Source organism: Trichosurus vulpecula, chromosome 1 (assembly GCF_011100635.1).
Source record: "Trichosurus vulpecula isolate mTriVul1 chromosome 1, mTriVul1.pri, whole genome shotgun sequence".
Lineage (NCBI taxonomy): Eukaryota > Metazoa > Chordata > Mammalia > Diprotodontia > Phalangeridae > Trichosurus > Trichosurus vulpecula.
Genome location: NC_050573.1, coordinates 343,145,148 through 343,171,966, shown reverse-complemented (window position 1 = coordinate 343,171,966; position 26,819 = coordinate 343,145,148). Strand labels below are relative to the sequence as shown.

Genomic DNA, 26,819 nt, shown 5'->3' with positions numbered 1-26,819 from the left:
AGGGCTCTATACCACTTCTTGGCACACCTGCTTCTGGTCATGTACCCTCCCCTGCCCCTTCCTTATATCTCCTTTTTCCCCTGATCCCCTCACCTTCCCATATATGGAGATTAGAATTAGAATATAAGATCAATTAGAATGTAAAGTCCTTTTATCCAGGGATTGCCTTGCTTGCTGGCATTTCTATCTCCAATATTTAGCACAGTACCTAACACACAGAAATTGTTTATCACCATATATGTGGGCTCCTTAGAATCCTCTCAAACATCTCATTTCTCTTGTAGTCAAGTATAACAGTTTATAGAGTTCCCTAGAGAACAATAAAATGAAAGACTTACCTCATGCTTTCTGCATATAATACTTCAGTTAAGTTTCTAAAGAATTCAGTCAAATAATAAAAGACTTGGAATTACATTAAAACACACATGAGATCATCCATCTAGTCAATTATTATGACAGTAACACGAAGTTAATATTTATGGGCAACCATAGAAGTTCATAGAATCACACAATTTAGGATTTGGTAGGATATTTCAAGGTCTATTTCTCCAATTCATGGCACATTTTTAACCCTGCCACAGTATTGAGCCTATTAGAATATGATGATTGTCAGGCTAACTGAAAAGAAAAGAAAAGAAAACCTTCATTGACATTAACCTGATCCACCCATTTTGTTTTTTTTTTTTTAGTGAATTCCACAAAAGTCATGAAAATAAAGATAATTTGGTGGGACATTCTTAGTAAATCTAGACTATCAGCAATCATTGCTTTTCCTTAAACAAATTCATAAGCAATCATTTTAATCATCCATACTAGACAACTGCAGATTCTTGACATGAAGTTGGTCTATAATTAGCAGAATCTAACTTTTTGAAAATTAGTAAAGCAGTTGGCCATCTTTGATCTTCTGACTTCTTTCCTAATTTTTCAAAGATTAACAACATAATTCTATGTTCACTCCTCTAATTTCCTTTGGAATTGGTCCAGAGCTTATTTAAATTGGCTAGATACTTTCCTCTTACAGGAAGAGGGGCCAGAAGTGTAATTTTATTATTAATTTCATTAATATAGGGAATTCACTGATTAAGAAACTCCTCCCATTGCAAACTGGCATCTTCTTTGCAACTTGCATTGTTTCCACTTGCACTGAGAGTGACTCGAGTAGGGTCATAGAGATACTACATTTCAGAGTACACATTTGAATCCAGTTCTTCATGGTTCTGAGGCCACATTTCTATCCAGTAGACAAAGCTGCTTCTCATTTGAATTAGCTAGGTGTTTTTGTTAACCACATCCTTCCTTAAACTTCCATTATTTCTCCTTTATGACCAATTTTACCCTTTCACTATAACTATCATTTTTTTGACAAACCAAGTTATAGTTGTGTACTTTTGCCTTCTGGGTCAGCTATTAACATTGCATCTTCTGAAAACAACAGAACAATCCCTCTCCCGTTATACTGGCTCTAAGGTAAAAGGGTCTTTTATTTTTAGTATTTTTATAAACCTCAGCTTATTAAAGGATGAAGTCTTTGAGATACCATTCTAACAGATTAGTGAAACATTTGTATTCCACTTTGTTATATACCTCTATTTTTTGATACAGGCCGTTTTAAAATCTTAGCTTCTTACGGACTTTTCTGCATAGCCACATGGATGTTTTTTGTATGTCTTCCCCTTTCTTTTGTCCTTGATAATATTCACATAGAATCAAAATGTCTTTTCTCTAATTCCTCTTTGGCTAAACTCCCTTTTAAGTCTCAGATCATGTAGCTCAAACCCTTTCTTTTACTCTGATCATCCTGGGAAAGATATAAATAAAACTAGTCCCCATTGCTCCCAAGATTAGATGTGAAACATAAGAATTATCAAAAGGAAATTCTGAAGCATGTTCACATAGAGACTAGTTTTTATAAGTAATCTTTTCCATTACATTTAGTGACATGTCACAACACAAAGATGACTATGCAAAACTTTTATAAAACCCAGGTCATCCTAGCAAATTCTGCAGTTCACGGGGTTTTCTGACTTCCAGATTTTATCAGTTAAAACTATGTCAAAGAAAACCCTGACAAAACATGTTTTAGGAAATAGCTGAATACCATCTCTGTTGGAGAGAGAAACATTACCTAAAATACGTTTTCTATCACTTGGAAAGGTGATCAAAACACAGCATGGCTGTATGGGATCAGTGAAAGCTTCACTTTTCTCTTTTTCTTTTTCACAGTATGTAGTTATATGCAAGAATTTCACATTAATGAGAGCCCAGAAATATTAAAGAGGCACATAATATCACCAGGACCTAAGGAAAGGAAAAGAAAGAAGGTGACTTCCACCTGGTATCTGGATTCTCCCAAAGAAGCCATATCCCTCAATGTTCTAGTGTCATTGTAGCCCTGTTATGGCACATTAGCAAACAGAGTTTCTCACCCACGGAATTCAGGGGCACTTCAGGTTACTTCCAAGGGATAATTTTGGCTAACATCAGAGGATGTAATATCCATGCCTTCTGGGCCAGAGGGCAACTTGCCACTGTTCTAACAGAGCTTCTTTGAAGGTAGAGAGAAGAACAGAGTAGGAAAGAAACCAGGCTGCCCAGTGTTTTAAAAGGGTGCCAAATCCTTCTTCTCACAGGGAAAGAAGTCAAAGACGAAGAATATTTGGTGTATATTGGAGTTATCGACTAAGAGAAGCCGTTGGTTTTATTGTTGAGAAGAGTTTTCTTAGTTTTCTTTATGAAATGTGTTCTGACTTCCCCGAAAATTCAAAAGCCAAGTTTACTTTTTCAGCTTTCAACATAATGTATTATCCTTTTTCAAAAGAGGAAAAGCCTTTTAATAAAAATCAGAACCTGTAGCCCAAGAACTAACACTTAAAAAAAAATACATGCTGGTATTTAACAAGGGCTGGATTTTTTTTCCTTTTTAAACTTCTGAGAAACTGGTTCAAAGTTCAACCTTAATGGAAATCTTCAAACATTTTGTTGTTCTTTTCAGGTTTAATGAAAGACTCAGAGCTTTGACCCAATAAAAATAAGATTATTAAGTAATCCTAGTTGTTAAAGGGAGTTTCATTTTTTTTCATAACCCTCTGTCAAAATATTTCACAACTAGGACATCAAAATATATAATCCTGACATTTCATTAAAGAAATTTTTTTGTTAAATAACTCTTGTGTACACATGAAATAGTTCTAAAAATCAATGAGACTTTGTCCTATTCTTACATTTCTCTTTCATTATGAAACAATGTAAGAGCATTTATAAGTTTCACCTACTAAGAGTAGTGAAATGTATGTTAGAATTACAATAGTTAATATAAGAACAATCATTAGTTTTACCATATTTTACTTACAATAACAGAGAATAACTGGTATCCACATTCCTTAATAACAATAATCTAACACCTAATCAAATATGTATTATCTCATTTAAGCCTGTAAAACAACCCTTGATAGCATTTATTTTTCTATTTCTTCTAATACCTAGCCAAGTGATACAGTTAATTATTTAAAAAATTTTTTAATGAATAAATTGAATGAATAATAAAGATCAGTTTTCTATCTTGCTTTATGGTTTACTAGATATTTTTCTTATAAATGCCATGTGTAGTGGATTAATTCAAGTATTATTAGAATATCCATTTTCCAGAATGAGATTGCATTATGGTCCTCAAGGGTAGTCTCTGTGTTGCAGACAGAATTTGAAGGCATGTTATAGGCCTCCAAATCCAATGGTTTTCTCAGAATCCTTTGAGGTGGGTATAGGTTATAGATGACAAATCTGAGGCTCAGAAAGGATAAATGATTGCGTGCTAATAAAGATAACTTAAATCTTCTATAATAAACACTTTAATGTATAATAACTTAACCAGTAATCAATTTCCTCATTTGAAAAAAATGAGAAAAGAAATTAACTAGGCTTTATTAAACACCTACTATGTAACAGGCACTGTGTTAGTGCTTTACAAATACTATTCCAGCTAATCCTCGAGACAACCCTATGAAATACATTTTTATATTGCATATTATATTTTTACAGCTGAGGAAACTGCAGCAGACAGAGAAATTAACTGACTTGCCCAGAGACACACAGCTAGTAAGTGTCTGTGCCTAGATTTAAACTCTGGTCTTCCTGATTCCAGATCTACCTCTCTAGCCACTGTGCCACCTCCCTGGCTGGACTAGGCGATGTTTAAGGTTTGAATAGCATTATATGATTTTATTACCTTCCCAAAGTTCCACAATTGGTAAAGAATAGAGTTTGAACCTAGGTCTTCTGATCTCAAGAGTAGTGTTCCCCCCCACTTTGCCAGGCTTGCCTTCTTACACATAAAAACTCAAAAGGGTTTATGTCTTAAACAAGAAAATCTGTGAACTCCAAATGTAATATAGTCATAACGCCATAAAGAGTGTAGTGCTATCAAGGAACACTTTTGCCACATCACAGAATCATTAATGAAATGCAGTCAGAGTTTTAGCTCATGGTCCTGAGGCCAACTGGAAGTGGTATCTGGGGGAAATTCCTGACTCTAGAGTATGTTCTGGGATGTTTGCCAAAAAAGAATACAAAATCTAGGTTTTGATTATTCCCTTTGTCTTTAATTAATGAAAAGCACAATGAAATGAAAATGTTATGAGACACTATCTCACTGAATGAAAAAGGATAAATATCTGTCTTTTGAAAAACTCAACCTATATTCAATTCACTATTTTGTCAGTGATTAGGTAAAGTAGCTAGGAAGCACCGTGTGATTATTATTTTGGAAAGGTAAAAATTGAGGTAAATTGAGGTTAAGACTAAATCTATTGATAGAACTTATTTTAGGCAAAGAAATTCTGGTTAAAGTCTCTGTGAGCAAAATGAAGTAATTGCTTTAATTACAAACGTACCCCTCTCCTATCCTCTAAAGTATAACAAGATGGTTCATTTAAAATTGAATGAAAACAACCCAATGAGGACCAGCAAAATAGGGCAAAACCAAAAAAAAAACAAAAACCAAACCAAAACCAAACTAAAATTCAAATTCATTTTGACTCATGAGAAGCCTTGGCAGTGATGAACTATTAGAGCTTCCAACTCGTAGTTAATACATGTCTCAGCTACAGGGAAGTACCTAGGGTAAGGCCAACACTCAAGGAATCAGGGAAGACATGGGTGGGGGGGGGTGGAATTGGATTTTTATTCAACAGATGCTTTTCTCTGAACTTTCAGTGACTATACAGATTTGCATTCCCTATTCTCAAACTTGTTTGGTTTCCAACTTCTTACATAATCAGGATTATTTGATTGTACAAAGACTGGAAAAGCAGGAGAGGAAAAAAAACCCAAGCACCCCAAATCATTAGACATTAAAGCATATGGAATATAAAGTTACATAAAATACATCTAAGTCTTGGCATAGGGACTCACGGAATAGTTATTAAGTCAAATATCATAATGAGGCTCAAGGTAACTGTGATGATAAATGAATCCTGGTCTCATCTCTAATAGTAATGACACATTATACGTACGGCATGGAAATATTTTATAGGAAAACTTGTGCTTTTTGTAACATCTAAAGGGGATATGGAGTAGGAAAATTTGTTGTGACCCAATTATAGAAAGAAAATGTAATCTTTTATTTATACTCTATAGCACATTCTACCTCTTGTTAAAGTTCTAGTCTCATAAATTGTTATAGCAAGGTGACTCCAAGTTCTCAGAAATTATCAGTATAGTAGAGGGAAATAATCCCTGACTTTAGTTAGAGGAACTAGATTCAAATGCTCCTTCTGACATTTACCTATGTGACCTTAGACAAGTAATTTAATCTACCTATGTGGACCTCAGTTTCCTCATCTGTAAAATAAGTTAGTCGAAACAGATGGCCTCTGTGGTTCTTTTTATCTCTCTGTCATCCAATGGTATGCCCTGATGGGCTGCAAAAGTTTACCATATGAGCCCATTAATGGACAGTTTGTCATGTAAGGACCAATGTAAAAAAATTGGTGAATCTCATCACCATGACAAGGTTATTGTTTTTTTTTTTTCAGAGAGAGTAATTCTCAAAGATCATTTTTGACATTGTATGAGGTTACAATCAACCTCAGGGAAGGGAGCAATGCAGTGCTAAAATACAATTACATGAAGTATCAAACTACATCATGTTATTAGTTGAAAAAGAAAGATTCATAAATACTTCTTTATGACTTTAGGTAATTTCTGGATCCACTAGAAGCTTTATGTCATTTTACAAATTGTCAATTATTACTATTTATCAGGGTTCTAAATAACAACAACAAATTTAGTGTGTAAAGGTTTTCAAATTATTATACGTGATGGTATCTCATTTGATCATAACACTGTCTCATTCAGAGAAAGCCAAAACCCAGCTGGTAGCCACCCTCCCTCCAGTTATGTATCCTATAACTATTTAGAGAGTTTGATTAACAAAAATTTCTGTACATGGACTTATTCCTAATGAGTTCCACCTGAATGATTTGATCATTTCCACTCATCTTAAACCACTTAAGGTGAACTTCTTTGTGTCCTTGAATAGCTGGTGACATACGTGATGCCTTCTCCAATTCCCCAATTTATTTTAACATTCTTTTCCCCCAGAGCATCTGAACAGTTTGAGCATTTACAGCAGTTGGTGCACTTCCTTAACATTCCAGCTGCTGATCATTAGAATGCCTGTATTCATTTTGCCAGTTACAAAATCAAATTAACACCCTAGCATGGATCCACTGAGTCTGTTAGCAGCAGACTTCATTTGTATATTTTCCTATCATGTACACTATTGCATATGTTCTGTGATTCTGAGAGGTGGGACTATAAGGATTCATTTTGTTCCCTTTTGCTATGGAAAGGACTGTGCTTGATGAAATGTACAGAAAAGGTAGAAATCTACCATATGTTATCAAAGTATATCTATAGCATATAAACTTGTAGGAATCTATATCTTGATTTTGTATGTGTTTTCCAATCCCTGAGAAGAAAAAAGCACCTGCTTTTTAAACTATCAGTGAAAATAATGCTACTGTTATTTAGTCATTTTAAAAAATTTAAACTACTCTTCTATTTCTTTCATAATTTTTTTGGAGAGTCAGCAAGGTTCAGGGATATATTTAGAATAGATTTAACACCACTTGTGGCCATAAGGTATTACTTAACCTTTCGAAGTTCCAACTTCCTCATCTGTAAAATGGGAATAATATTGTCTGTAGCACCATTTTGTTGAAGTTCAAATTAGTTAATGTGCTTAAAGGGCTTAATGAACTTTAAAGCTCTACATAAAAGTCAGCTATTTTATTAGTATAATAAAATATAATTTGTTATAATTATATACAATATATGACTGATTTTATGAGTATTATGATATATAATACAAACTACAATATAGTATATATGACAATAATAAATATATAATTTATATAAATGATAAATGTAAATACTTACATATTATTTATATAAATGATAAATCTAAATAATAAAAAGTCTTTGTTAAAAGAAAATAGGACCATAAGATATTTTGCCTGTAAAAGACTTTCTAGAACAGAAGTTCTTAAACTTTTTTGTGTCATGTACCTTTCTGGTAGTTTGGAGAAGTCTATGGATCCCTTCTCAGAATAATTTTTTTAATCGCATAAAATAAAATGCACAGGATTACAAAGGAAACCAATTATGTTGAAATATAGTTATCAAAATATATTAGAAACAAATTAATGGATTTCATATTAAAAGTCACTGCTATTTCATAGCCCAATGTGCTCATCTGGCCAATGAGAAAATGTAGATTTGGGGACATGGTGTAACTTACCCAAAGACAATAAGAAACAGAACCACGATTTAAATTGAGGTCGCCTGAATCCAAAGCCAGCACTCTTTCCATTAAATCACAAACAAATCACCATAACTATGGAAACTTCTAAATTTAGAATAAAAAATATAGTTTGTAGATCATACATTAAATGTAGGTTTAAGAAAAATAGAACACCTTTGATAAGATGAATATGAATATGCTAAATGATAGATCCAAAGATTTCACATTGGTAGAGAGCATAGACATCTGTAACTGGTTGATATGCTCATTTGCATATGTGTACATGTATTAAACACATATGCACATAAAGATACTATTGAATGATGCATATTTTTCTTTATAGCACCATCTTAAGTAATGGTCTCATTTGTATCAAAGTTCTAAGAGGTAAGGTAATGAAACTTAATAGAAGCTTCTTTATTCTCTTTGAGAGAAACATGAAACCTGATAAAAATCCAGGGTTCTCAGCCAATTTACACATAAATATTATAATAGACCCATACAGACATTAACATAGTGAGTGTGCACATGCTGATTAACAGATATATGCATTGATGGTGTTTCTAGTAGCCATTTTCAAAATATTGCAAGCATCTCCTGTGTCTTTCAAAATGACTTATGATAAAGTGTCAATCTGTTAACGTGGCAATAATCTTCCAAACAAAGCATAACAAATATATTGTAAGGAACCCTGCTGAACCATTTTAGTTATCTGTAAGAGTCCATGTTTTTTAGATTTGCTGCTCTAATCTCATAAACACTTTTGCCACAGTGTGCATGTTAATTGCCACTTATCTTAATGAGTTCCCTCCCAATATTAAAAAAGGGGGCTTGTTTTAAAAGTAGGAAACTTCTTTGTAGAAAGAAGAGGCAGAAAACAGGGTTTCTGAGAAAGGACTCATGGTGGAAATGGGAAGCTTTTCTGTCTGCTTGTTTCTTTGTGCTGCAATGAAAGGCTTCTGATTTAGAAGCTCTGAAGGCACTAAATTACTGCCTTCATCCTCGGTGTGGTGGGAGATTAACCCCAGCAGAGGTAATGAAATGGAACTTTGACTTTGAAGGCAGAAAGCACAGCAGGAATGCCTCAGGACATTAAGGTTGAATTATGCAGTAGCTGGCACAATCAGTTTCTCTGTTGACTTATACCTAGGCAGTTAAGAAAAAGGTATCAGATAGTTTTCATTTAATGTTGATTTGATTTTAAAGTCAAATGATTGCAAATCAGATTCTCTCATAGTATCTTCTCCCACCCGCAGAAGTTCTGTATAATAGTGAAAAACAACAAAAAGAGGAGGAATCAGGTGTGGTGGCAAAGACTTTGTAATAATCTCTGCTGCTAGAGAGGTTGAAGCAGGTGGATCTCTCTGGAATTAGTTCTAAAGAGCAGTGGCATAAGCCCATAGTGTCTTTGCACTAAGTTGAGTGTTACTATGAGAAGCCTCTCTATCTTACCCACTCCAGCTCCCTAAAATAGCCATCAGATTGCCCAAGGCCATCAAACCAAGCCAAGTCAAAATTGGAACAGATGAAAGCTCCTGTACCCATCAGAACAGCACAGCTCACGAACAGCAACTGTACTTCCAACCTGGCCAAGATAAGGAGACACAGTCTTTATTGTTGTTGTTTTCATACAGTCTTTAAAAAAAGGAAAGGGAGAAAAAGTATTTCTCCAAGTAGGAGCATGTACCCTTCCATCTTCTCTTCCTAGTGACTACTATCCACCCCACATGACTGATACAACAGTTGCCTGTCTCCACTTCCTGAGTCCCAGAGTTCTCTGTTGTGTCTATTTTGATATTAGACAAAATTTTATGCTGTAAAAGACCATGTTTTACATCTTGCCTTCCCACTGCCTAACAAAATGTGCCACATACAGTGGATACTTAATGTTTGTTGAAATGAACTGAATTTGACCTTTCATTTCTTCTTCATAAAACAATAGAAATTAGTCCCCAGAGAGGTTTAGAATTGGATGATGGATATTATTGGAAAGAGGCTGCAGAAATTTCAGTTAAATAATGTACTATAAAAATTTGATAATAGGCTATTCTATTAATATATGTATGAATCATATACCTATAAATTATGAGCTAGGATGATAATTTTATGATTTGGAGAAATTATTAAAATTTTAGAAAATATCATCATTGATCTACAAATAACATTCGTGAAGATCCAAAATTTCAGAACCAATCTTGATTCACAGTATAATCAAATTTGAGATGTAGTGAACTAATCTAAATCATATACTGAAGGAATCCCTGTTATGATATACCTGCCAAGAGCTCATCATCACCATCATCAGCACCATCACCAAAACAATAACAATAGCTTGCATTAATATAGCACTTCAAGGTTTGAATAGTGCTTTATGCTTATTATCTCCGTTGATCCTCACACCCCTGTGAGGCTATTATTATATCTATTTTACAGATGGGGAAACTGAGGGAAAAAATAAGTGACTTGACTAGGGTCACAAAGATATTAAGTGTCTGAGGCTAAATTTGAACTCATTTCAGCTCTCTACATAGCTACCTGTCACTGAGTTTCTTCTCCTAAAAAGAGGGAACCCACAATTTCTCTAGGCAGTCCATATAGCTTTGGGAAAGCTCTAATTGTTAGGAAATTTTTTTGACTTCAAACCTAAATTTGCTTCATTTCAATATCTACCTATCCTGATTCTTCCCTCTAGGCCAAATATTTGTTCAGTTGTTTTTAGTCGTGTCCAATTCTTTGTGGCCCCATTTGGGATTTTCTTGGCAAAGATACTGGAGTGGTTTACTATTTCTTTCTCCAGCTGATTTTTACAGGTGAGGAAACTAAGACAGAGTTAAGTGACTTGCCTAGGGTCATACAGCTAGTAAGTGTCTGAGGCCAGAGTTGAACTCATGAAGAGGAGCCTTCCTGAGTCCAGGACCAGTGCTTTAACCACTTCACCACCCGGGGTCAAGTGGAACAAGACTAAGAACAATTTTTTCCTCATGATAGCCCTTCAGATATTTGAAAACAGCTACCCAAGCCTTCTTTTCTCCAAAGAAACATGCCCCATTTTTTCAATTAGTTCTCATATTCCATGAACTCAAAGCCCTCCCCCACCCTGGATACTCTCCCTGCTCTGCTCTAGACAGTCCCCAGCTTCTCAAAGTAAGTCCAAATCCTGAACAATTATAATACTATAAGTTGTAGATCAGTTACTGATCGGCATTGGTGAAGGGATTTTCCTCACCTGGAAGTACCTTATAGCTGTGAAATCACAAGTCAGTCATTTAAACTGCATGTTCCCAAAATAAATAAAACATTTCATTGACAAAATAAGTAAAGACTCCCTCAGGAATAGGCAACATTTAAATATATTTAGTTACTGTAGTACCTCAAGGGATTTGGAACTAAATTGATTTTAATGGAACTTTTAGGGTCCTAGTTTCACAAACCACAGGCCTGAAATGACCAAGGAGAAGAAACTTCCTCAGAAAGACTGCGGGAAAGAACAAAAGAGATTTTACCTAGTCTAGACTCCAAACTCTATGCCAAACCATTCAGAACAGGAAGGATTACTGAATGAGATAATGTATATAAAATATTTTTCAAATGTGCAATGTGTCAGCTGTTATGGTTATTATTATCAAGAAGACAAAAAAATCATCTTATTTTTCTTCAGCGTCTTTCGACAGGGAGTTTGGCTTGGTGCCTCTGCTGTTCTACCTGGTTTCAACTGCTTGGAACAAGGTACCCCTCCCAGGATAACCTCATACTTCTAAAATCACTACCAAGTAGCTCACTGAAGCCTTGATTGACTTGACCTTCCTCAGACTCCTTCTTTCCTCTTTGATAGCACTGTTGGAGGATGGGGAGAATTTCTTCCTTTATAGATGGCATGAACTGTACCCTCAGGTCATTCCACTCTGTACTTGCTATCCTTCTTGGTTTCAGTCCATAGGGAACAACATGTTCCCACACTCTATACCTCTTGTCTCATCTCTCTCCACACCCTGCCCCACTTTCCTGCTTCCTTTTGTGTGTCTCCCACTTTAGATCAATGAGGGCAGGTAGTGTATTTCTTTTTATTAGTTATATCCTCAGTGCTAAGCACATCTGGCACTTTGTAGGTACTTAACAAATGTTTGTTGGGTGGACGAAGGCTTGAAATCAGAAAGACTTGTGTTTAAATCCTGCTTCAGACATTCTTTAACTGTGTAACTGTGGACAAGTAGATTAATTTGGCCAAAACTCAGTTTCCTCAACTTATACAAGTTGGGGATTAATAATGGTGCCTACCTCAAAGGGTATTGGGAGGATCAGATGACATATGTAAAGCATATGTGAAGTTATTTTATTATTTTGAGAAAGTTAAACCATCAAGTTATACTTTGTGTTAAACTTCATCTTCAGAATATAAATATCTTGAGTTTCCTGATTTGTCAGGCTAAGAGAGTATCATGAACAATGTAATTTGATTTAATAATGCACATTCATTATTGTAAAAATGCTCATTTTCATTCAATTAATGAATTCCAATGTCTGTGAGGCATTCAGAGAAAATAGAATGAAATTTTAACTAGTAACAAACTGGTCATCAAACACCACCAGAGTCTATGCTATAGTAAGTGTTTAAATGCTCACTAGTTCTCATCAATCAAATGCTGAAAATTAGGAGAAGGGAATGGAGATGACTTACAACAAGAAAACTAATGATGTAATTGCTCTTTCTTGTATGAACAAATTGAACAACCAAGGTTAAGTTGCTGACAAGTGTTAAAATGAAATTATACAACACAAGAATAGACCGTTGTATTATTTTCCCTTAATCCCAAAGATTTTATTTGTTTCGGTGAATAGATATATAAAGTGCTTCAAGAATGGAATATTTATGTGCTAGGACAATAGAAAGAAATTTAGTTATTTTGGATATAGTGGAATAAATGAGTGAGATTTGTTTAAAAAATAAAAGGAAAGGCTAGGAGAAAAGAAGGCTAGATAAAGGGCTAGCACAAGAATAATAGTAAGATGGAAATGAAAAGTGTCTTCACTTTATCTTTTACAAGTGAACACAAGGAAGTCCAGAAAAGTGAAAGGACAAGACCAAAGGGACAGAGACAGGAATAGAACCTAACAAAAGTAGAGATAGGTCTTCTTATACTCACTTCAGGACTCTTCCCACTATTCCAAGTTGCTGCTTAGCACTATCAGAATCACTTGAAAAATGTCTACATGTTGATGCCTATCGAAGTAGGGGTAGGAAGAGGAAAACAACCTATACCAAGAAATGCATTTGTCAAGGTTTCCATAACTGATTTTTTAAAAGAAATTGTACTTCTCTAATTTTCACATGTAGGTATTTTCATAACACACCAACTGAGATTTTTTAAAGTTGAAAAAACATAGTGTTCTTTTCTAAAATATAGCTAATAATAGTAATAAAGACAATGTTGCGATGAGCACAAAAGGGAAGTTGGAAGGACAAGGATATTCAGTGCTATCTTCTCTACAAAATATTCTGTGGCTTATGTCCTACTGATGAGTTTGATTTCTGCTATACTGTCAGTTATTTCTGCAGGGAAACAGTCAATTAATGAACTGTGCTTAACCTGCAGCGCTTGGAAACCACATTACTAATACACGATCTGGTTCAGAGGGTAAGATGGTCAAGAAGGGTGGAGAACTCAGCACAAACTAGTCTGCTAGAATTAGTATTGGGTAACTTGGAATTAGCCTTCCAAATGACTTTTTTTTGTTTATGTTAATTGGTAGAAATCCTTTTGACAGTAAACTACCGTGATACATTTAAATATTTGTTTTTATGCAGTAATAATAATTAAATGGCTCACATTTATGTGGAGCTTTAAGTTTTGCAGAGTGCTTTAACAGAATTTTTTTTTCCATTTGATCTTCACAAGTAGCTAGTGAAAAGACTCATGATGGAAAATACTATCCACACCCAGAGAAAGAACTATGGAATTTGAATGCAGATTGAAGCATACTATTTCTTTTTGTTTGTTTGTTTGTTTCTTGTGGTTTTCCCCTTTTGTCCTGATTCTTCTTTCACAACATGACTAATGTGGAAATATGTTTAATATGATTGCACATGTATAGCCTATATCAGATTGCATGCTGTCTTGAGAAACAGGGATTTGAGGGAGGGGAAAAAATTTAAACTCAAAATTTTATAAAAGTTGATGTTGAAAATAAATAAATAATCAAACAGCTTGTGAGGTAGGTGCCACTGATTTTCATTTGCACAGCAGATGAAACTAAGGGTAAGAAAGGCCAAATGCCTTGCTTTGGGTCATATAGCTAGTAGGTAGCTGAGACAAGATTCAAACCCAGGTCTTCCTAGATCCAAGTCTATCCCATTATCTACCACGGCAGTCTGCTTATCTCAAATGACTATCTACTCATTATATTCTCTGTGCCTAGCACAGTGCTAAGAACTTTGGGGGTAGGGGCCCAGAATCATAGTCTCAATCACATTTTAAAGATGAAAAGGGCCAGAACACTTCACCAGAGGCCTGACAGGATTTAGGGCTATAAAGGACTATTAGAAACCTTCTAGTTTCATTTCTTACTTGAAGCATGAATAGTCACTACTCAAATGGATCTGTATTCTCATCAGTCTGTAAGTTTCCTGTAAAGATAAAGCCCCATCCCATCCTTGCCTGTCCATCGTGGATGACTCTCCTTCATATTTTCTTAAAAATCCTCCATGGGGTTCCACCTATTGTTAAGGTATCACTGGAGTACTCTGGATGTCCATTTGTCATCCCTCATTCTTGCTGTATGACAGGCTTCTTGTCTTTTTCTGTCATATGATTCTTTGGTGACATCCTTTACACCTATTCTTCATCAGAATTCTTAGTTGGTTCCATGTTTCAGCCTGCTCACAACCAGCACACAGCTTTTCATGACCCTTGGTGATGCTCATCTTTATTTCTTCAGAACTAAACTCCTTATGAAACACCTTTAGTCAAAGTCCAAATAACAGCATTTACTACTGACTGTAGGTCAATCAACCACTAAAGTAAATAATGTCTGAAATGATGCCAATGGGAATAAATTTATGAATGTACCTTCTGCATACAATGCGGTAAACCTGAACTGCATTTTCATGGCTACTGTATTCTGTGGCCAGGTTGGCACTGTTTTGTTGCTTCACATTCAATAGCTATTGTAATTTTGGGTTGTGAAAAAGATCTCTCCTATGGAGGTAGTTCATCACAACACAGCAACATCTTCCATCCACAAATACATAGTGAAATGAAGAGATTTTAAAGAATATTCTCAAGGGAAAATAAATGTGGGAGGATTTACCTAGACACCCCAAGGAATTTATTAGGAACTTCAAACTCTTCAGAGATTTTCCCTCTGGAGACTAACTGTCTCAAAGACTTAGAAAGCTTTTTCTTTGAATTCTCCACAGGTAAGCAAAGATAATTTGATGGATAAATTCTCAGGCATACAACTGACATCTAAGAGAAAATTCTGGGCAAAAAACTGATTTTGCTTTTTTGCCTGTCAATTTATCTCAAATAAAGTAACATAAATGCCACTTTAAAATGAGGTCCCTCTGAGATTATCAGTGAGTCATTTAACAAGCACTTATTAAGTACTTATTAATGTCAGGCAATATGCAAAATGCTGGAGATACAAAAAAGTGTCAAAAACAATCTTTACTCCCAAGAGCTCCCATTCTAATTGGGGAGACAGTACGCAAATAAAAAGGCATTTACAAAATATATAGAGAGTTAATAAATAGAGGATAATCTTAGAGGTTTTAAAAAGTCTTCCCTTCTTTATCTGTCACCTTTTCAGTAGTTAATTTTCTTAGCATCTAACTGATTGTGTACAAAATACATGCTTATAATAAACTGCAGGGTAAGTTTCAGGGTTTTAATTCTTCAACAGAAATTGGTGAAAGCCTTCTATAACATAAAATACATCTAGAAGAGTTATACAAGAATGTCATTATATATGATACAGTTCCCTACAATATTAATTAGAATATGAAGTCTTTTCAAAAGAACAAGAAAATCACATACAGTATAATTTTTATATGAAATGGTTATGATGAAATGCAGGTACTAATTCTGTCCAGCATGGTCAAATTTCTATAAAAAATCTTATGTACATTTTTTTCTTTATGCTTTCAACAAAGATATTAGTTTCAACACACCAATTCTACTTCAAATGAAACAAGCAAATCACAATTGCTGTAAGTGAAATCATTTTCCCTTGTTGACATTTGATAAATTACTTTTGAGAAGTGTGTATCGGGAATTAACAACATCCAAAAAAGAGGATTAATCAAAAAGGATTAAAAATAAGACAATTGTTATTACTGCAAAACTCATGCATGAAATTATTTAAAGGAACTTTGAAGTGACAACTTTTGTCTTTATCTAGGAAAAAATAGTAGAATCTACAACACACCAGGATACCATAGCCTTTAGAACTTTGGGATTTATTTCTAATTCTCTTGCTGTAAGTATGTCTTGTCTCAAATATAAACACTCTCATATACAACTCATCCTACAAATACACTAACATATGAATTAACTCATTTTTATTTGAAGCATTTATTAAATACTGTGTAGAACACTATGTAATACCTAACTTTTTAGATGCTAACCTGAAACGGAAGGAACAGCATTATTTTCTCCTAAATCACCTAGATTTAAAACCTTAGAATCATCTTTGACTCTCCTACTCTTGGTTCAAGATACTCTATGGGTGTCCACTCCTGGTACTATGAAGCTCATGAGCTCCTCCTGATGTATTTACCTTTAGCCAGAAAACACAAAAAGCAAAGGCATTTACTCAGACAGTATCCTAAGAACAATAGCTAGGAAACATCTGCCACATAAATATATAGCACAGTCTTATGGCTGGCTGCCTTATGATTCTGTTAGATATGATAGAATCAAATCAAGAGTAACAAGAGTATAATGACTTCTTTATACTTTTAGACTTTAATATCCTTTTTATCTCTTTACATTTTAGTGTAAACTGAGGATCGAGCCACTTTCCTGGTTGCTATTTAATATTCGATGTTACCTTACCTCTGTTATTTATTCAAAACAAGTGCTATTATCATGAATAATATAATGGCAGTTACAAGCCAAATGCAAGGAGTCCTGATACTTCAATTTCTCAGCTATGAATATTAATTTATATTAGATGGACTCCTGGACAGAATTATATTCCATCAAGTGGATTTGAGGGAAATCAATTGATCAGTGGTCCCATGATCAACCCCCTCCCCCCCCCCCACCACACCATCAACAGATGCTTATATGATATGCACTCAAAGCTTTTCAAAATCCTAGTTGCCCTCATCCACTAGATGTTCTCCACCTTATTAATGTTCACAAAGGGATAGCAACCAGGAGAGTGACTTGAACCTCAGGTTACACTAAAATGTAGCATGCACAACTGAACACAACATTCCAGATGTGATCTGACAATACTGCAGAAGCACATTTTTCAGAAATTTGGTTTCTTTTTAAGCAATATCTGATGTAAAATATTTTAAAATCCATTCATTTAAGATGAAACATTTTTCCTTTTTAAAATACATGTAACTTAATCATTCCTTATACATGTTATTCTAAAATAATTATTTGTATTTCTAACTACTATAGTCCATGATGCTCCTTGATTCTGATTCATTTTACTTCTTTATCTTTTCTGCCTACTTATATGAAATGGTTATGAATTACAGAGAAAGTACTTCTCTGTACTGGTAGAGGTTGTTCCTTCAATGGGAATTCCCTGTATCAATGAAGTCACAGTTCCAGTTCTGTCCTATTTTGCTTTTTTTGAAGGTAATCAAAATAAGACATCAAATACAAGATTAAAGCAGGTCTTTTAGAAAAAGGTTTTTTTCTCTATTAGTGCCAGAATTATAAAAGTATTTTTAACATAGCCAATGGCTAAGTATATGGTAGCCAACATCATAGCTAAGAAATCGAAGTATCAAGACTCTTTGCATTAGATTAATAATTGCCCTTATATTATTCATGATAAAAGCATTTATTTTGGATAAATAACAGAGGCAAGATAATATTGAACACTTAAATTAATGTGGATTCTTTAAAGTGGGTATGAATGGTGCTCAAGCTATCTCAAAGCACGCCATAAAATTACCTATCTTAACATTTGCATGCCAATGGATATGATTTCTTTCTGTGTGAAATATATGCAAAACTCACATCACAGTACATCTGCACTTCTAAGCTCTACCACTTAAATTTCTTTGGGATGAATTTTAAGTATTCTCTTATATACTCAAGCCACATGCCTTTCCATAAAGATACTGGAAATATGACATAACTGTAGTATTCACAGATGGAGATATATATTTATGGTAGCTCTATCTGCATAAATCAAATGAGTATGAATAAAACATTATTTAACTATACAACAAAACAATTTTGACTTCAGAAGTAAAGCATTAGTGATTCCTGTGCTTCTATGGGAAGTGGGGGTGGGGGAAAGAAGCACCTATTAACAATTTCTTTAATAAATAACTTTCATGATTTTTGAAAGTTCAGAAACAATTTACTCCTTAACGTTTACTTTCTGATGGAGAAGTATGAAAGCAATAGGGAGTAACTAGAATTTGCTTGGCTTTTGTTGTGCGACTATAATTCTTCAGGAATTTATATCATGATAGGAAACTCACTGAGGGCCAAAGAGGCATCCACTTAAAACAGAAGGGAAAGAGATATTTCTAATCAATTAATGTAGAAGTCAAACATGTGACACCAGGTCCTCAGATGCAACCAATCAGTGTCCCCTCTCATTGCACTGAGAAGAGTTGTTCTATTTCTTATTAATAGCTGAAAATGAATGCATACTTAGAAATTCTGAGCATAACATTAGTTTTTCTTTTAAGTTTTACTTAGAAGGACAGTAGATTCCATAGGTAAATTCTAAACACACTGGACTATAACCTAAACGTAGAATCATAGAACTCAAGGCAAATCAATACTCTTAAGAAACAAGTAAAAAAGTAACAATATAGACAAAAGTCAGAAACCTCTTTTTTTGCTATCTAATGTAGGAAAAAAATAAGTTTTCACCCACCTGGGATCTTTCTGAATGCTATCAATGGAAGGTGACCTAGCCAAAGTCCCTTCGGGTGGTATGGCAGGCCCAGATTTGCTGTATGGTGACTCGACAGAAGGACAATACTGCAGCTGTCGGTAGGGGTCTGCGTAATTGGAGGCTGGGCCTGCAGCGTAACTGGCCCTCTGGAAGGTCGATGCTGCATTCTGTGTGCCGTGCTGACTGCCTGTGCGCTGTAAGGGTACGGAGTCGACACCAGGGGAAGATGGGGCTACGACAGGAAAGTAGGGACAAAGTAAAAAATTGAGGACCTGTTCACAGAAATGGTCAACCAGGTCTAGGCAGAGGGAAAAAAATACACACATAAAAACAAGGGTTTGAAAAAAATAATAAAAAAAAGAAACTGTCATAATTGAAATCAAGAAGTCCAATATTATCCAGTGCAATTTTAATTAATGAGCCACTAAGGAAATAAACAGAGTAACTGAGAGGAGGTAATCCTTCATCATTGGGTATTAAATATCCAACAGTTGGTGACTTAAGTGAAATGAAAAGATATTTACAAAACTAAAATACAATATCAATTGGATAATATCTTATTATGAACCACAAATAATAACCATAAAGCTAGGTTATAAAGAAACAAGTATGGGGGATGAAGAGGGGATACGTTCCCCTCCTATCTCCTGTGGAACAAGTTCTAATTCACTTGCCTATAAAAAAAGTTAAGATATCACCTATTAAAAATTCTAATTTTCACACCTCAAAATAGTTATAAATAGTTCAAGGAGTGTGAGTTTGGTATTTTCATAATTAATGGGATGATATACATTTTCCAACATGGCCAATGTGGGAATTTTGTTTTGCTGGCCTGTGCATTTTTTAACACAAGGTTTGCATGTTTCATTTTTAAAAATTGCTCAATTGGTGGGGAGGTAGGAGGCGGTTATAGTAAATGCTTTGAAAAATTAATAAAAAAGAAATATCACACCATTAAAAGACAAATAAGATGATTTTACATATGTCACACCCCACAGGGAATATAACTGGCATCACTCTGCAACACAATTTCTATAAGATTTCAATTTCTTTTCCTCAACATGAATTGTTCAAGAATTCCCTATTAATACAGTTTTTAGGGGTGGTGAAGGGAGGGCAATCATGCAAACAGGATCTTATATAAATAAAGTGATGAATAGACTACTATTTATTTTATTCTTTTTAATTTTTAGCGTTTCTCTTTGCAGTTTTAGATATTTTCCTGATGAACTATAGTACTTTTTATATATTTACATTAATTGAAGGTATTCTATGAAGGAATATTACCTAAAATAAAGTTCCAATAAGTAAGGTCAATTTGAATATTTTTAAAATGAAGTCAGAATGGCATATCACATACCATTATTTTTACTCCATTTTCAGGAAGAAAGTAAACACTTTCATCTAAACCATGTCTGATAAATTCATGGACTGCCAAAGAATATTGCAGTTCTTAGTATCATTAAAATAGACAACACATTTACTTTCTGGCTTACTAAATAACAAGGTACCAAATTAAAGTCAGTGTCAAGACAAGATCAATTATAGTGAGGCAGTTACATTACAATGTTGTTAAACCCCCATTATAAATCACGCCAGACTTCCATGAAATGCTAAGTACTGTCACCTGCTAAAGATGATTGGCCAAAGCTTGTTGTATTCTCCTTTGATTACTGGGAACACACATCAGATTAAAACACAAATGAAAGTGTGTCACAATGACAAAACCATGGTGTAAGAATTTAGGGATATCCAGTCAAGATGAGATAAAGATGAAAAGGATAAAAATAAAACAGGTTCCAATCCTGGGAATGGATCTACCAGTAAAGAGGAGAACAACTACTTCCTGCCACATCTTTTTCACCTCAGGGATTTCCAAAAAGGAAAAAAATTAACATTTCAGTGACAAAGCCAATGCTATACAACATGTTTGACAAGAAAAACTGTCTCTCTTACAATCCTTGGGGGTATCATTTAATTAAGTAAACAAGAGTTATTTGACAGTTTCTATTTCAAAGTAATTTGTTTGGACCAATAAAAAGATCGGTAGTATGGATTGTTATTTACTGCTATATGACTTTAGGAATTTATATTACCTCTATGATAATATTTTCTGACATATCATGTAATTAGTGTATATTGATACATTGGAACAATAATATTACAATATTTAGGAGAGTGTAGGTAATAAGAAAGTTTGCAATAATGGAAGAGTTTAAAGTTAAATTTGTTAGGTTCAAGAGAAAAGGCAGCCCAGTTAAAAACTGCATAAAGCTAGACAATTGTTCAATTTTTAAGGAATTTGGAGTAAGTTAGACAGCAAATCAAGGGCAAAATAGTGATGCAGTATTGTTTGTCAGACATGCTTAATTTTTAGGAACACTTTTATATCAACATTCAAAGGATTAATTATTGCTATTATAAAAATATTTTTCCTTTACAAAGATGTATCTACATAATACATAGAACATTCTACGGTTTGCAAAATATTTTCCTCACAACAACCCTGTGAGGTAGGTAGTGTAATTATGATTATTCACATTTTACAGATGAGAAAAATAAAGCCTTGAAAAGTTCTATGACTTGCCCATGAGAATTCTGTTTGTTAACAATTTAATCAGAATTTGAACTCAGGTCTCCATACTCCAAGTATAGTGCTATATCTGCTAGAAGTCATACTGCTTTTATATAAAAGAGTTTTTTTAAATAGGAACTCCCATTAGTATGTTACTGGACTATTTGATTTAGATATACCTTCCCTTAATTAGTGGATTGTAAAATAAATTGCAAACTATATGTAAGCTGATACTGTTTTATTCTCACTTGTTGCCTCCACAAAATGGGCACAGTGCCTTGCAAATAGGTATGTTTCTCTCAAGAGCACACTCAGATATGTGACATAAATGTGGAAAATATGAACATATCTATTGTATAAGTAGAGGCATACTTCCATGCTCTGATCATGTAAAATGAATAATTTTTTATTAATGGCTGTGATTCTATTTGGTTGGGTTCTTTTATTTAATTTCTGGTCCAGACCTATGTAAGTATCCTGGTCTGGATACTTCCTCCACCAGTTCAGATCAGCAATTTGTCTGTAACTGAAAGTCTTAAAGAGAGTCTTAAAGAGAGGCTCTGACGGGTCAAGTGACATGCCCATCATTATACATTTTGTATGTGCCTTAAGTAGGACTTAATGGCAGGTCTTCTGGACTCCATGATGCTTTCTCTTTTGGTTAGCTGGCACGGCTGAAATGTGTTGATTTGTGTCATTCTTGAAGTGTAAAATGTTCAAAATGGAAAGGCAGTGAAGCCCAGTGTTAGAAAATGAAAGTCTACATATTTGTATCCAGGCCAAGGAATACCCTAGGAGATAAAATGTACACAAATTGGTCAGTCTTTGGAGATATTATTAAATTCTGGTCCTTCTAGTAGTGCTAAATTACATTTGTGATATTGGCAAGGACCACTCTGTATTTCTTAATACTGCTATATTTGTTAGCTAGACATCTGCTAGAAAATCAAAACAACTTATAAACTGTCACATGTGTTCTCAGACTGTCTCTGATTTACTCCATATATAGCTTGTCTACAGTAATCTTCTGCCTTAGACTGTGAGCAGTTTGAGAACAGGGACTTTTGTTTTGTTTTGTTTTTTGCCTTCCTTTACATCAGCAAGACTTAGCAAAGCCCTTGAGACTCCGGTTTGTGATAAATGATATTTGACATGTCTTGTTCTTACCATGGAACAAATTCCTAGTTTAAAAGGGGGGAAATAAAGGACAACCCCTTTTGATTAGAAACTTGCAAATAAGGAAGAAGTGAAAACATAGAATTGTAAGGCAAAAGGATGAACAAAATGAATAAAAATAGGCAAATTACATGGATTTCAACATGTGGAATTAAATGAAAATATTTTAGAAAAGGAAGCGTAAGTTAAAGAATGTTGTAAAATAGTGTAAAAATATTAGGTGAACCCCTTTCCATACAAAAAGAAGGGGAAGGGCAGGAAAAACCTCACCGACTGAACAAAGTACATAAGAAACTGAAACACTAGCAGATCTCTCTCTCTCTGTCTCTCTCTCTCTGTCTCTCTCTCTCTCTCTCTCTCTCACACACACACACACACACACACACACACATACACACACACACACACACACACACACAGAGAAGGTAGAACAAATCACCAGGGAGAGTTACAAAACAATTCTGATGGCTTTTAAGGGGTTACATCAGAAAAGCTAAGGAAAGGGAATTGGGACCCAATTGCCTAAAGAAGAATTGGAAAGGAAATGATGTGATGACACTATTCAGGAATACGATTCCTAAAAAGACTTATTTTGTTTTTCTTTTAGAAAACCAAGGCAAAAATATTGATATAAGCAAGAAGAAGTGCAGAAATTTAATTAAGATAAAATTATTTCAATATGCTAGACATAGCCTGATTTCAAGGCCCTGATGATCAAGGTCATTTAAGGTCGTTTAACCATATAATATATTTTTTAGAACTTTTGGAGGATTGCTGAGATCCCTAAACCTAGGAAAGACACACTATTTGGGGCGGGGAGATGCTAATTCTGCCAACTCATATACTGAAACACATTTGTATACACACACATATATAAAACACACACACACACACACACACACATATATATATATATGTATATATATATATATTATGAGATTTGATTGTTCAACAGGAGTAATTCCTTTATTTTTTGAATATTCCTTTGGAATTCCATTTTGGAATATTCCAAAAATAAAGGAATAACTCCTGTGGAACAGTCCAATCTCATCATATTTCAGAACTGGACAATCAAGAGAACAGAATATATCCTTTTACCAAGAATTTTGATTCTATAACCCACTATGTCAATCTATTTAGAAAATATGTCATGGACTCTACAATTAGGAAGTAGTTACACAACTTCCTCACAAGTCATATCAAGAAAGGTTAGGGATAGGGGACAAGATGAGTGGTTGGTGAAGGTATTATTTCAGGACCCATATTTTAACATTTGATAGGCAACATGGGATAATGTGTCATCCCTAGAGTCAGAAAGGTCTTGACTCTGACACATACTAACTGTGCAGCCATGAGGAAGCTATTTAATGCCTAAGTACCCCAGGCAGCTCTAAAAGACAAGAGCTTGAAGACACTTGATATTTCCATCAGTGAAAGGAGTTCCCCATAGTGATGATATCACATTTCCTGACCCAAAGTAATAAATGTCATCAACATCAGAAAGGAGCATTTGCTGATCATACCACCAAATAAGGTCAGTAGTTAAAGAGAAAGATGGAGGGCAGTGGGTAAGAGTTCACTCCTTTTTCCAACAAGAATTCAAAGTAACTTTTTTATACTCATAGTATAGTTCAAAAATGAATTATAAAAATACAGGGTAATGCACATATAAAGCTAAAAAGACACAAAATAATATAAAAATGATTATATGCAAATAAGGAAGACAACAACATTGAGACCACAAGACATCCCAAATTGAATAAGACATGTAGAACTATGGATTTTTTAAAAGACATCATTAAAAGAAATGAGGGATTTTAGAACCAAAGAATAGCTTTCCTATTGTTACCTGGTTTGATAACTATACTATACACTATAACTATATACTATATACTATAACAATATGCTATTTTTTTAACAAGGACCTTTTTGCTTAGTTTTCACTTTTTGGTACATTTGGTCCTATTGGAATTCTGTGAATTCTTAGCCAAATTTCTCTTAAACCTTTCAAAATTATTCCCTACCTATTCATTGCAAAGACATAACAAACATTTTAGATGGATAGTCCTTGTTCAGCTCTATAAATATTCCCCTCTTTTTCTCCCTTCTCAGTAAATATACCTTTCCTTCTCTCTTTGATAAACCCTTGGGTAACCCTCCTCCTGCCTGGGGATTAAAAGAGTAGGCCCTTCACTAAGAAAATAGCTGCTGCCTTTATTCATCCACCTGTTACAAAATATTCTGTTTATCTTCTTTAGAACCATAAATCAAGGCAAAATTATGGAAAGTTGGAGTTATACTCTTTTAATTATGCTGTGAACCTGTATTAGAGGTGGAGAAAGTATGCTTTTAAAAATAAATGGAATGTCCCGTTCAATCAGTGGTAGGTGATTGGGTGAATATCAGATTAGTTTTGGGCAAAAGGAGAATTCATAGAAATTTAGTTATTAGGACAATTAAAAGTAATGGTTAGGAAAATATATTTTAATAATTTAGAAATTTAAAACTAGGGTACTTAACTCAAAGAAGAATACTAAGGAAATAAATAGAATGTAGGACCAGGAAGCTTTTTTTTAAAAAAAAAAGATTAAATCTCTTTATTTTATGCACTATATGTGTCTATAAATAATGGTATGTTTTATATCACTACAGATTTCATTAATTTAGAGAACTCCCAGATGAGGAAATTCCCTCCACCAATATTGGGCAGAACCTTCTATAGAACTTAGAGTCTGACAGAATTGCCTAGAACAATGCTAAGTTAAGTGCCTTGCCCAGGGTAACACAAACAGTGGGCATCAGAGTCGGCACTCAGATCTAGGTCTTAGCTCTAAGCACACCAGTTTTTCCACTCTGCTAGGTTTCTGAGGTCCCTTCCAGGTCCAGATCTATATAATTAATGACTTATAAATAGAAGTGTGTGTCTGTTTGTCAGCATAGTACACTGGATAGAGTGCTGTCCTTGAAGCCAAGAAGAGCTGTGTTCAAGTCCTGCCTCTGATACATATTGACTATGAGATTCTAGGTAACTCTCAAGGCCTACGTAAACTACAAAGAAAGTACTAACCTGAATTGTTAGAAAGTTTCATGCACCATTGAAATCATAGATGTAATTCCTATTTCAATTCTACATATATGCACCTACAAATGTGTGTACGTTTATACTTCATTAATTTATTCTTTTTTAATCTAGTCCATTTATTTACCTACGTGCATATGTATATACGTATGTGTTTATATTATTCTCTCTGGAGCCTGGAAAAATAAGTATGTCTTATGTTTTGAAGAGCACAGAAAGCCTCTTCCACATTTTGGCTGTCACTTTTAGACAATCCAATCCAATAGAATGGTAATTAGGAGTTTTAAAAAATGTGAATGTTATCTTTATACAAATATGAAAACTTGATTATAAAATACGATTCTATTTTTTATCCACATATTTATTTAAAACAAATCTTATAACCTTTCTTAGTTGTCTGTCATGTTAAAAGTCAACTCTTCCTGAAAACAAAAATGATTCTTTGCTTGTCATTCCCATTTTTTTCCCAATAGCTACTTTTACAATTTTTAAAAAGAATAAAATATTTTCTGCAAAAACAGATTTTAGTTCACTATTTAGTATACATTGAATCTTTTATTTCACATCTGTTGATAATTTTCTAAGTTTAGAGTCAAGACGAGACATGAAAAAGGGGACTTCCAACTTTCAAGACATTTTACAACTTGTCCCTGTCCCATCACCCCCATTACACTAAAATATTTGGAATGCTATGGCAAGGATTGAGCATAATATGGCCCTTCGAATAAGGATATGAGAGAGAACCATTACATTTATTTCACCATTTAATTATCTTCATTACTATAATTGTTATTATTTAAATAAGTCTTAACAGTGAAACTTGAAGTGACAAAGATCTTCAAAAAGTGATCACAACACATTTTTGATGTATTAGGGCTGGTCTTCCAAAGAGCATAAATATATGTGGAAAAAAGCAAAAAGTAAAAATTTTTACTTTGCAGTACATTTCATAAGGACTTAAAAAATTCAGCTTCTTGATGTAGTCTACATAATATAATGTTTATCAAATAAAGAGAAAACTCAGACCATGTATTTTTATATGGAATTTCAGTTCAAATAAATGGCTAGTGATTCCATTAGCT

The 26,819-nt window shown here is 34.2% G+C and overlaps 1 protein-coding gene across 1 annotated transcript in view; it reads right to left on the bottom strand.

Moving 5' to 3' along the window:
* The window catches only part of LOC118838198 (catenin delta-2-like), a 197,137-nt gene that overhangs the window by 48,595 nt on the left and 121,723 nt on the right, over positions 1 to 26,819 (bottom strand). Inside the window, exon 8 of the mRNA XM_036745428.1 lies at positions 18,887 to 19,139. Coding sequence (XP_036601323.1) covers positions 18,887 to 19,139 — 253 coding nt within the window. The remainder of the gene's footprint in view (positions 1 to 18,886; positions 19,140 to 26,819) is intronic.